Genomic DNA, 12,419 nt, shown 5'->3' on the forward strand with positions numbered 1-12,419 from the left:
TATGGGCATCCACTAGGCGCCTACCTCGAATGTCCACCAGAAGCCCGTGTGCGAGGAGGAAGTCTGCACCCAGGATGGCAGTTGGAAGGGACAAGACGGTGAACCTCCACGCGAAATTCCGTTGGCTGATCTGGAAGTGGACTGTCTTGTCTTCATACATCCGGAATGCCGTTGCATTGGCCGCACGGAGGGGAGGTCCAAGAGGTCGGTTCCTGGACTTGACGGCCGTGGCCGGGATTACGCTGATCTGGGCTCTAGTGTCAACGAGGAACGACCGGTCGCTGACTGAGTTCTGCAGGTAGAGGAGACTGTGTCATTGGCCAATCGCCGCAACCATTAACAGCAGCCAGTCTGGTCATTTTCCTGGAACGAGCAGGGCTGACGACACTTCCGAGCCTTGGCTCCCCAGTGCTGGTGGTAGAAGCAGAGGCCAGAAGCGGATGCTGTGGCCTTGGTTTTGCTCGGGGGCCCCTGCAGGGACCGGGTGCTCTACCGCAGCATTAGGGGTGGGCTTGGTGTGGTCATGCCCGTGCCTCGTGACCTACTGGACCACTGAGCCCTCCGGGAATCGTGTGAGCCATAGCCTTCCGGGGGACCTTCCTTGGGTCGGTGAAGCTCTCCTGAACCAGCAGCGGCCGGATGTCCCCAGGCATATGGTCAAGGAAAATGCGCTCGAAGAGTGGGCAGTTGGTGTGATCACCCATGAGCGCGAGCATCTCGTCCATCAGTTCCATCGTGGTCCTGTCCCTCAGGGCGTCGAGGTGCAGCATCCGAGCGGCACGCTGGTGTCTGGATAGTCCGAGGGACCCGGTAAGCACTCGCTTGATGGTCTCATACTTGTCCTCGGCGGGTGGGTGCTGAACAAGGTGCAGCACGTGTCTGGCGGTGGCCTGGTCCAGGGCAGCGACCACATGGTAGAATTTGGTCGTGTCAGACGAAATGTGGCGGAGGTGAAACTGAGCCTCCACGTGGCCGAACCAGGTCTCCGGCGCCTGAACCCAGAATTCAGGCAGATTCACGGCTATAGCACTGATCCCAGGCTCGCTCATGATTGGTTCAAAGATGTTTGAACCAGTCAGGGTCACCAATTGTAGCGGCAACTCCACTGTTCCTGCAATAAAACACGCAACCAGATGGGTTGAGCTCAGTGAGCAGGCTGCTGGGCTGCACTTATACTCCCAGCCCAGACCTGGCTGAGAACCACGCTGGAGGGCGCTGACGTCACCCGGGCATCACATGGTCCCCCAGTGCGGGTTTCTGAGCCCCGTGCTGGAAGGAAGGGAAACCCCCGACGGTGCCATTTTGGCCGGCTGCCCTGCCGCGTGGCTTACAAGCGGGCCCGGTTCACCTGCCTCGTGGTGAGCCGCTACAATCCTAACCTTTTAGAGCTTTAAAATAACACAGTTATTTCTCTAATTAAATGTTGTCTCTCGTGCTTTGGTTGACGTCAGAGGTGGAACTACCTGAAATGTGACTGAGTGACAACACCTCAAGCTTGTGTCAGACTAGTTTATTACCTTGCAGGATTTTCAGTCGGAAGCCTATTTCCGTCAGATAGAGAGGTGAGTTTTCAGTGATTGTTGTGGATGGAGGCTTAAAAAGTTGTTACTTCAATTTGCAAAATTTACTTCTTAAATGAGAAATTGGTAGACTGATACTTTACAAAAGCATTTTTGGTTAATAGTATTAACTGATTTACTGCCTCTATCCCTACTGGCTATTGTGGAGATTCTCTTCTGAAGCTTGTGAGCTGGGTGAGGTTAAGAATTTGACCTTTTCTGTGGATGTCATTCCTGTTGTTTGTCCAGGGGAATTCTAAACCAGTTTAAGTAAACAGTTGTGCTACATTTTTTTTAAAAAATAGTTCAAATATTTCAGTAAATGGAAATGTATTAAATAATTGCTGGTAGTTTTAATACTATTATCCACAGATTTTAAAAAAAACGTCCTTTGTGCTCTTCTCCGTTATCTGGAATTCTGGCAACCTCAACCTCAAACAACTGGCAAAAAGAACACAGGAAAATAAATGGGTTTAAAGAAAAATACAGAATTTTAAAAGTGCTGTTATCCATTCTTGCTGCACCCTTTCTCAAGCATCCAGAAAACTCATTTATCTGGCAATCTCCATAGGTGCTGGATACCAGGAGTTTTACTGTTTTCTTTCTCTCTTTGACCTTGACTTTGTACATTTTTTTTTTAAATTTCTTCTCTGGTAGCTTTGCTGCCTTCTGTATCATTCCCTGTGACTTAAGCATATATTTAATGCATTTACACAGCAATTAATGGAGCATTTATTTTGGATGTAATAACGAAGTTGGATCAGTCCATGGTGAGTCCCTTTAACACTTCTGAACTTTGTGAAGGCAGGATTTTTTTTTTTAGAAATGCTAATATAACTTGCTGTTTGGCTATTATTGTAAAATATTTTATCTATTGGAAGATTCTACTGGTAAAATGAAACCATTGCACATTTGGATGACTTCCATCTGTTGTATGGAAAAGTTTTATTACCTCAATTGCCATTTTTCACCCAGTGCATCTTTGATTCTTCCTTTTTTTGACTTCCAAATCCGATTGGTTAGTGACCCAATATCCATTACAAACTCACTGATTCACTCAGCTCTCTTCTCCCACCTTGCTCATGTAAGGAAGCCATCCCATTCTCCAAGTGCTTTCTACTTCCTATGAACCATAGCTTCTCCTTTGCAAGTGACAGCATCTGTTCCCTCTTGCACATTTTAACACTCCTCCGGTTCAGATCAATGATACAGTTCCTCGTGTCCTCACTTTCCATTCCATAACCCTCAGTCCCTTCTGCCACTTTCAATGTGATTTGACCACCACAAACTTCTTCCTTTCCTACTGCATATACCTGGCTTCCACCTTCACTTAGGTGGTGTTACGAGCCCAGAGGACCCCAAAACCCAGCAGGTTACTTAAACAAAAGTTGCTTTTAATTTAAACATGAAAATGGAATCAAACTTTAACTGTGCATGCGTAAGTAATGTGTGTGTAAGTTCAGAAAAGTTCTTTGGTTCACAGTCCGATCTCATTTCTCATTCCTCCAAATTCACTGGTTGCAGGCAATTCTTAGACTGTGCACAGAATGTAACATGTATAAAGTTCACCAGGCTTTAGTGCTTGAAAGGTAAATGATTACTGCTCAGGAAGGTTCTTGTCAGTTTTCAGAGAAAGATTTGTTGTTCCTTTTTAATTACCACTTCAGTGTCTTGCTGACAAAACTTGCCCCTTCAAGATTCTCCAGATGATAACCTCTTTCTTTCAGGTCACCACAGATTTCCTTTCTGTTTCACTTATTCCAAGTCCTCTCCCCTTGCATGAACCAGAAGGGCTTTGATCAGGCTACAAAATGAGGGTGAACACCATAGATGGCTGTGATGCTTCACTACACAATGAGCTGAACACCTTCTATGCCCACTTTGAGAAGGAGAACCCAACAGTGCCTACAATAATCCTGCAAAGACTGAGGACCCTGTGATATCTGTATTTGTTGTTCCTTTTTAATCACCACAACACAGGACTTGCTAGCTTTTCTTTCTCTCTCTCTCTCTCTCTCTCACTCAACAGCAAGTTCTCCTTCAGACTGTCTACGACTCTGACGATTGCCTTTTGTAAACAAAAATCCATTAATGAAGTCTCTTGAGCACTCTTCAAAGCTCTTGCAAAAGCTGTGAGGCCCTGATATGTCTAGCATTAGCAGAGCTCCAGTATTTTAAATAAGATCTGTTTTAGAGTGTTTGTATGTGACCTACTCTAACAAACCTTTCCCAATTTATCTCTCAAAAACATATCTATATACTCTTCACCTGTAAAAGTTGACTTTTTTTCTTCGCCCCAAATATCATGCATTTGTGTATACAAATTTGACTCCCCTATTTTTTGCCCTGCCCACCCATCCATCAATCCGATCTCCCAATGCCCTGACTGTGGATCTTTGCCCTAGTACTGTAAAAGCATTGTGCTAACTGCTACACCAACCGTGCCACCCATCTCTCTAATGTTTGACCTTGGCGAAGCCGGCTGAAGATCAATTGTGTGCGGGAGTCCCATCTCTTTAATTTCACAGACAATTTGCTGCACAGAAGTGGGTAATCCAATCACAACAATCAAATGTATCACTTCAGCTTCTGCCCTCGATACATCTCTTGGTATTTTGCTCAGTATCTACTCACAATGTTAAAATCTAAATTATAAAGCCAAAACTGATTTGAGATATCGCTGATTGTTTCAACCCCCACTAAAGCAGGGTTACAAATTGTATTTATACACAACTCTCTTTTTAGTGAGTTTTGCACCTTGGTTTCTTTTAAGGTAGTTGATATTTTGAGTAGTGTTATTTTCATACTCCATATTAACTCATTTATTTGAGAATATAATTGAAAAACACAGGGCCTAGGGTTAACTGCTGGGACCCCTTGAATTATTTAATTTGCTTAATTCAAGAGGGCCTTTAAGGGGAATGATTTAAAACTAAACTGTAGGTCCTGCTGTTTCCCATAGATTGCCTTTAAAACAGGATTTGTGGGCTATTTCTGACACAAATTGGCTATCACATTTCAGTAGAGAAGGTCTATAATTAAAAAATACATTCCAATGTTTTTTTTGTTTAAGCTTGACATTAAAAATTAATTTGGATGAGGACAAATGTTTCTTACATTGCATGAAGATTCATTGTTTTTGAGTGGAAACAATTAATTCAATTAATTCAATGCATTTTTCTTCCCTTTTTGCAAATTCTTTAATAATTAAGGCAAATATTACATTCTGTGGTATCTTTATAATTGATCACTGACAACAGGAGGTTTTCAAGGGTAGAACTGGCAATGTAAGCTTTGGATCTGAATGCCACCAAACCTTCAATGCCTGACTTGAATTTAAATGTATTCCAACTAAAGTATCAATTGCTTTAATATTGAACAATTTGCATTTATCCAAAATGGGTTACAAGGAGCCATTCATAATTTCCAACATTCATATTTCTGGACAGGAGCAATGTGGGAGGTAATTTCATGAGGCTTTGGCACAGTTAACCCTGAAGGAGGAGGTCAAGGTGGTTGCTGGAATAAATCTGCATTTCATTTTCTTTTATCAAGCCTGGGAAAATTAATGCTTCTGACCCACGACTGTATCGCCAGATCCAGCTCTAACAAGTTTGCAGATGACCTAATAGTAGTTTGGCTTCAACAGCAGCAAGGAGTTGCATGACAGAGAAGGGGTGGAAAATCTTGTCCTCATTGAGACTCAGAGTGTAACTCTCACATTATTTCACAAGATTTTCTTGTTCTTCCCAAAATCCATGTTCATCTCTTTAGTCTTGTCCACGTTGAGACTCAGAGTGTAACTCTCACACTATTTCACAAGATGAAAGAGATGATCATGGATTTTGGGAAGAACAAGAATGACCACACTCCACTACATCAACTCTGAGTGGAGAGTACCAAGTTTATTGGAGTTCACTTAACTAGTGACCTTTCATGGGCACTCAACATCTCACACGTCAGGAAGGTCCAACAGCGACTGCACTTCCTGAGAAGACTGAGGCTACCGGCCACCATTGTTAACCTTCTACAGGAGCTCTATTGAGAATGTCCTGGCCAACTGCATCTCAACGTGGTATGGTTGCTGCAGTTAAATGGATTGGAGGACAATCCACAGGACCATAGAAGAGGCAGAGACGATCACTGATCATTTTCCCCCGCCCTCATCAACATGATCTACAAGGATTGTTATCTGAAGTGGGTGCACAAAATCATTGAGGACCCCTTCCACCCTGCACACAGCATCTTTCAGCTGCTCCCGTCGGGGAAGAGATCCAGGAGGATCAGAGCCAGCTCCACCAGGCTGAGGATCAGCTTATTTCCATGGGCAGTGAGAATGCTGATCGACCCAAGGAACAGCTCACACTCACCCTCCGAGACTCTCATTTGTACAAAACAATATTTGTACTGATGAGATGCCTGTCCTGTATATGTATTTTGTTTGATTGTGTCTGCATGTTTTGCACCAAGGCCCAGAGAGCGCTGTTTCATTGGTTTGTACTTGTGCAATCAGATGACAGTAAACTTGAAAATGACACATTTATTCTTGGTGGGTGTTGGGAATTCGATATGGGCTCACTGCCCGAGAGTGAAGTACCTCATAACGTAGAGAAGTATAACTTAAGATGTTAAGTGCAGCTGATGTTGCCCAGGGAGCCTTGGTGTTACCCAAGCACTGCTGTTGATCTTGTCTTTCTAGGCTAACCTGTTGTTACTGGCGCTACCAGACAACTGGAAATATCAAATGTTACTCCACTGACAGGAACTACTTGGTGCTGCTGGACTCTCTAGGTGTTGCTGGAGATACCAGGGATGACTGGAGTGACCAGATGCAGCTCAAAATGTCAAGTGCATCTGGTTGACCAGATGTTGCTGGAGATGCAAAGCGCTAGATACCAGACTTAGAAATTTTAAAAACTTAAAAGCACACAATGCAGGAAGTGACACATCGTCATGGCCAACATGAAACGGAGACTGTGGCAAGATGTAACAAGTTGTGTGGCACATGGATTGGTGCTGGGACCCACAGTTTTGTACACTTCATAGAAATGTCGGATAAAGGCAACTTTGCAAATGTTACATAGGTGGGCTGGAAAGGTGGTTGTGAAGAGGATATAATAAGGCTACATAAAGGTATAAGGAATAGGTTTTGGGTGTTGAGGGGAAACAGTAAAATTGCCATTTCTTGTTGGGGACCTCATGTGTCCCAAGTTTTGAGAAGTTGCAATGCTGATAGCCAGATGGATCGGTGTTTAGTGCAAATAGCTAGTAAGCAGGTATGGAAAGCTAAGAGAATATTATTATACATTGCTACGAGTCGCATGGCATGTTAATGAATTGAGTGATTGTGTAGTCAAATTAATGACGGGAAACTACAGTTCACATGACCATCACACCGCGTCAGACCGCATTGTCAGTGTGGTGGCTAGTGCAATGCTAATACATTACCAGTGACCCAGGTTTGTATCCTGTGCTGTCTGTAAGGAGTTTGTACATTCTCCCTGTGTCTGCATGGGTTTTCTCCCACTTTCTTAAAAACTGTACGAGGGGTTGTAGGTTAATTGGGCAGCATGGTATTGAAATCTGTGCAGAGCCGGCTAGAAGAAAACCCAAATTGTGCAAAAATGTGATCTTTGAAATCTGACATTTACTAAAGGGTTGTAATGACATTTACGGATAAAGGGTTCGAATTTGCCCAATTGTCTTTAATTAACATTGAAAACTTGCCTTGCTTGTGTGTTTCCAGACTGTGAAGGTGACATATCCTCCAGTGTTGATGTTTGCCATTTCACACGAGGTGTAACCAAGGCCAATCAAGCTGCTTTTGAACTGAGAACCATCTCCAAGTGGAACTGAAGGCCTTGATCAACCAGGACCTGCAACTGAAAAGATTTGAAGAACTGTTCTCCATTTTGTAGGTTCACCTATTGTGCCCCAACATGCCTGCAAAAACCCCAATGTATCTAAAGACCTCAACCCCCAAACGGGGCAAGAAGCAGAGACTGCGTGATGTTCTATCAGGCGACATGATCAGTCCTCCCTTGGGTGACTTTCGGCACAGTGCCCACATTGGGAGAGCTGGTGAAGGTGATATGTTTGGAGACATCTCCTTCTTGCAGGGGAAGTATGACCTTCTTCCTAGCCACAACGGGCGGCCAGCTTCCCAAAACGCTGATAAAGAACTGCACAGAGACAACTACGAGCAAGTGTTTAACAATGGAGCAGGTGGATACCTCACCTTGCTGAAAAATGCGGTTTCCCTTCCCGTGTTCAGTGATGCTCTTGAAAGCCAAGAGCAAGCTCCTCCAAAACCTCCCAGACTCCACCTGGAGGAGGGCCCTGGCCAGAGATCAATGTCAGTCAGCTGTACGACAGAATGTTTCCACAGCCACCAAGAAATGTCCACCATTGCGGCATTTGACAAGGCAGTCGGGTCGTCTGTCTCCCTATCTGTGGCATCGCAATCCTCCTCAGAATGCTCAGTAATTGGCGTCGGACAGCTGGATGGGAAGAGAGCCTTGATCTTCAATAGTGAGACATCCCTCAACAATGGCAGCCCTTTTCCTTCTGGCTTGGAATCCTCCCATGGTATGGATTTGGACCTGGGGCCTTCAATACTGGATGATGTCCTTAGGATTATGGATGGATACAAGTTGCACTGAAATGAAGAAATCGAAGCGATGTTCAGAACGTCAGCAGTGCAAGGATCCCGATGGAAAGCGATGGGGAAAATAAAACAATCTGGCATTCAACCCAAACAGAGCCCAAGCATGTGATGGTTTAAGAAAATTGTTCCTGGAGAACAGACTAAGAAATGTAAAAACTAAAACACTAAAGAACCCCACTAAAAGCCTGAACTCAGAAGATATAAAGTATTAGAAATGGAAGAAATGATGGCTAGCATCATTAATCGACCATCTGTGTACATGATCACAATAGATTCCTGATGACCATTTACTGATGTGATTTGTAATCCCAGATTTCAGCTCGGTAATTTCCCCCTCTGTATCCTTCCACAGACCAATTAATCCACCCAAACCCTGTGATACCTACAGAAACACAATTGTCACATTCCTCCATCTCTGTGCTCTTGTGTGCATTTGTTTCGGTTTGCTCCAACCTTTTAGATGCTGTGAGTTCCACTGCTTTGGACCCAGCTCAGAATATCCTCCATCCCTCAGCAGGTTTTTTTTTAAACATTAACCTACTGAGTTTCTGTTCACCTGCTCCTAATTTCAGACAGCTTCCGTAGAAATGCTTTAATGATGAGTTTATTGTACCATGTACATGTGCACCAAAATCCTTGCTGTCAATCAGCAGGTACTTTGTATAAAAGACCATTACAAATGCAACTTTAAAAAAAAACCCAAGTACAATAGTATCCTGATTGAACGAGAGACAATTTAAAAATATATGTTGATCGTAAATATTTACTTGGCTAAAAAAAAATCTTGATCCCAGCTAAGAATGGGCACTGGTACTAAAGAGGAAAGTACTGGGAGGGATGGGACTCTGTTTAAAACACTACTCCTTATTAATGCATTGTGTTCCTTGTTAGTTTCTCAGCAGTTCACTCTTGTCTAATTATCTGGGTGGGGAAACATTTTAAAACTGGCAAAAAGAACCAGGAGGGAGGTTGCAACTTTTTTTAAAAATCCAATTACTTGGTCACGACAGTTGAAACATCAGAACCACCATTTGGATACTTCACTGAAACATCAGATTGGTCATTTCGTTGATTAAAAGGGTTAAGTTTTGCACTTCCGCACAGTATGTTACAAGCAGCCAGCTCCCTGTCTCCTGCATGGTGTTGTCTTTGGAAGTAAGATAAGGATAGGGAAGGGATCTAACAGCATGTGGGGGTTTTTTTCCTTCCCTGGGAGGATATGCCCAAATAGCTCTGGTTTTTTTTTTGGCAGTCAAATCCAACGCATCCTGAGAATGCGAAGCACAGAGATGATCTGTGGTTTTGAGATGGAAGGTTGGAGGAAACTCTTGCTTCTCTCCATTAATAAATGGAGAGAGAGCGCAAACTTGCCACCTCTATGCAAGGAATGTTGTGTCTAACTAAACCAACAAATGAAGCTCCTCATCCCTCCTGAGGAAAGGAACATAATCACTTTTATGTTGATGCACCTAATGTTAGATGCATCTAACCTTAAACTACCTTTGGTGTGGGTGGGGTGAAGTCATGCGATCCTCTATGGTGCTTCTATCCGAGGGTGTATACGATCTACAGAGCACATTGAGATGTTGATCAGCTTTGTGTCTAGACGTCTGTTCTTACTCAATACTGAAACATTTTTGATTCCAGCCATCTCTGTACTGGATTTTAAAACATTGTTAGAAACTTGATGGATGAACACCATTTTCTGTGAAATCTAACTTTAAAATGTCTGCTGCTTAAACATGTCTGAATTGTTTAATCATCTGCCAATATCCTGCGCTGTAATAAATGAAAACAAATGTTTAAACATTTGTGAATGTTCAGTCACGTGGGTGGACTTTTCAATCATTATATGAAGGGTTGGATGGAATTAATTAGGGGAAACAGTTTCCACTGCCTGGGGAGGGTTAATACCTTGAGGTTACAGATTTAAAACAACAGGCAAAATGAACCAGGACGGAGGTAGCAACTTTTTAAAAAATCCAATTAATTCTCATGACAGTCGAAGCATCAGAATGGGTAACTGTGGGCAAAGCTGACAAATGCCAGCACACCGATGGCAGGAGTTCAAAACTCTCCACTTCGAGGATAATTGACATTCAGTCAAAACCAATATCGAGGTTAATGGTGTTATTCTTGATCTGTGGTCTGCGGATTGCCGGTGGTCTAGGTTTGTCATAGGTGGTCCTCTGTACTTGAAATTCTTGAGGTGGTCTGTGGAAGTAAAAAGGATTGTGAACCATTGCTCTAAAGCAGCCATTCTTAATGGGGACCCTATGCTACCCCCCCCCCAAGGCTGCAGCACATTTAAAGGTGGGGGGGGGGTTACTACAGACTGAAATCATAATTTGTTTCTTCTTCTGTGGTCGGCAGGAGAGAAGTACAGAAGAAGCCAACTAAACTTTACTGCTTCACGGAGGGAAAGGGAGCCCATAAACTTTGAGCAGAGTCTTCAGGGGGCCATAGCCATTCTCAACTATTTTTTTGGCTGCTCTTAGTAGAGCAGAGAGGCTAAATTTTCTGTCAACAATGTTCTGTGGAATGTTCTTTGAAAAGAATGTTGGCTGGAAATTCAAGAGTAATGTTAAGATTAGCAGTAATAAGTAAAAACAGGGCTAGAAAATGCCAGGAAGTCGGGCTGCATCAGCGTACAGAGAAACTTATCATTTTTGGTCGGAGACCCTTTGTTAAAACTGCAGGGGAACAGGCCCTTCAGTCCAAATTTGTGCTTACTATGATGTCCAATTAAACTAATCTCATCTTCCTGCACGTCTCCCATCACTCCATGTTCACATGTTCGTTGAAGTGCCTTATAAATGTCACTTCTATCTGCTTCAATCAGTGCATTCCAGGATTTGTTTTTAAAAATCTTGCCTTGCCCATCTCCAGTAATTTTCACCTTGGTCCTTGAGTGGAATCTACTGTTCTCCCTCAAGTTCTTCACCCCCCCTCCCTCTCCAATCAGGCGATCTCTCTACCTGCAGAAGGACCACCTGGGGTCTGACTCCACCTGGCCAGCTGTCAATCAACCGACCCGAATATAAGCTTGGGCCAGTCACTCTGGAGCCACCACAGCTGAAACTGGTGTGTGCAGACTTTTAGCCGAATAAAGCCCATAGTACAGCCTTTTGTGTCTGCTTGCTGCTACCGCAGCGCGTCCCACCCGTAAACTTTGAGCATCGTCCTAGGGAAAAGCAGGTTGAGAATTGATGCTCAAAATTTTATAAACTTCTGTCTTCCCTCAGCCTCTGACACTCCAGAGAAAACGAGCCACTCTCTTATTGCTTAGCAATCTCGCACCCAGGCAACGTTCTCCTTTCTTTGCAGGCGCTCCACAATTTATAATGGGGTTGCATTCCAGTAAGTCGAAAAGAATAATCAAATTTTGAATACCTTTATTCCACACCGGAGGGGAAAAAAACCCATTAATGTATACTGAAAACACACTGGGAATGAAGGATGCTTGAAGCATTGAACTGAAATTAATTGCTGGATGGTGCAGATGCTAAAGAGTATCTTGAGTTTTGTCTCCACACTAATTGCTTTCCTATTTTATTTTTCTTCTCACCAGAAGCAGGAGGTGGACATGAGCGTTTAGTAGACCTAATGGGTTTGGCGCACTCATTCGTGTGATCGCTACAGAGACTGCAAACGTGGTTGAATCAGCATCGCGAGAGAGTATGATGTACGATACCCTCGTGCGATACTGCCCAGCATCGCGAGAGTAACGTAACGCATATCGCATGTGCAGGAACAGATCTGAATTCAAAATTGAAAGTATGGATTTGAACCATCATAACTTTGAAAAATCACAAGTCAGACCATAAGTTGAAGAGCACCTTCATATAATACATATATGAGAGGTATTAACTCTTGGAATTAGAGAAAATAGTGGAGGGATGTGTAGAACCTAGGGAATGTCTGTGATATAACGAATAAAATGGCTTAATTGGGGACCGTATCTGCACATTTGGGTGTCACGGTTAGCACTTAGAGCGCCAGTGATTCAGGTTCAAATCCGGCACTGTCTGTAAGGAATTTGTACGTTCTCCCTGTGCGTGGATTTCCTCCGGGTGCTCAGGTTTCCTCCCTTACGTGCCTTGTAGGTTAGTTTGGGTGGCATGAGCTTGTGGGTTGGAAGGGTCTGTAGAAGCCATGCTGCGTGGATATTTTAATTTCAAATTAAGCTCTTT

At 43.5% G+C, this 12,419-nt stretch overlaps 1 protein-coding gene across 4 annotated transcripts in view; it reads left to right on the forward strand.

The window, feature by feature from the left end:
* LOC138748461 (cdc42 effector protein 2) overlaps positions 1-10,053 on the forward strand; it is a 61,430-nt gene extending 51,377 nt beyond the window's left edge. For 3 of the 4 annotated variants that reach the window (XM_069908721.1, XM_069908724.1, XM_069908720.1), the window contains one exon: positions 7,306-10,053. In XM_069908721.1, the coding sequence (XP_069764822.1) occupies positions 7,499-8,221 (723 nt within the window). In that variant the 5' untranslated portion in view covers positions 7,306-7,498 and the 3' untranslated portion in view covers positions 8,222-10,053. Of the gene's footprint in view, positions 1-1,501; positions 1,563-7,305 lie in introns of those variants that run through there. The other variant, XM_069908723.1, reaches the window with a different exon arrangement.
* The last annotated feature ends 2,366 nt before the right edge of the window (positions 10,054-12,419 follow it).

The sequence above is a fragment of the Narcine bancroftii genome, chromosome 13 (genome assembly GCF_036971445.1).
Source record: "Narcine bancroftii isolate sNarBan1 chromosome 13, sNarBan1.hap1, whole genome shotgun sequence".
In the NCBI taxonomy this organism is placed as follows: Eukaryota; Metazoa; Chordata; class Chondrichthyes; order Torpediniformes; family Narcinidae; genus Narcine; species Narcine bancroftii.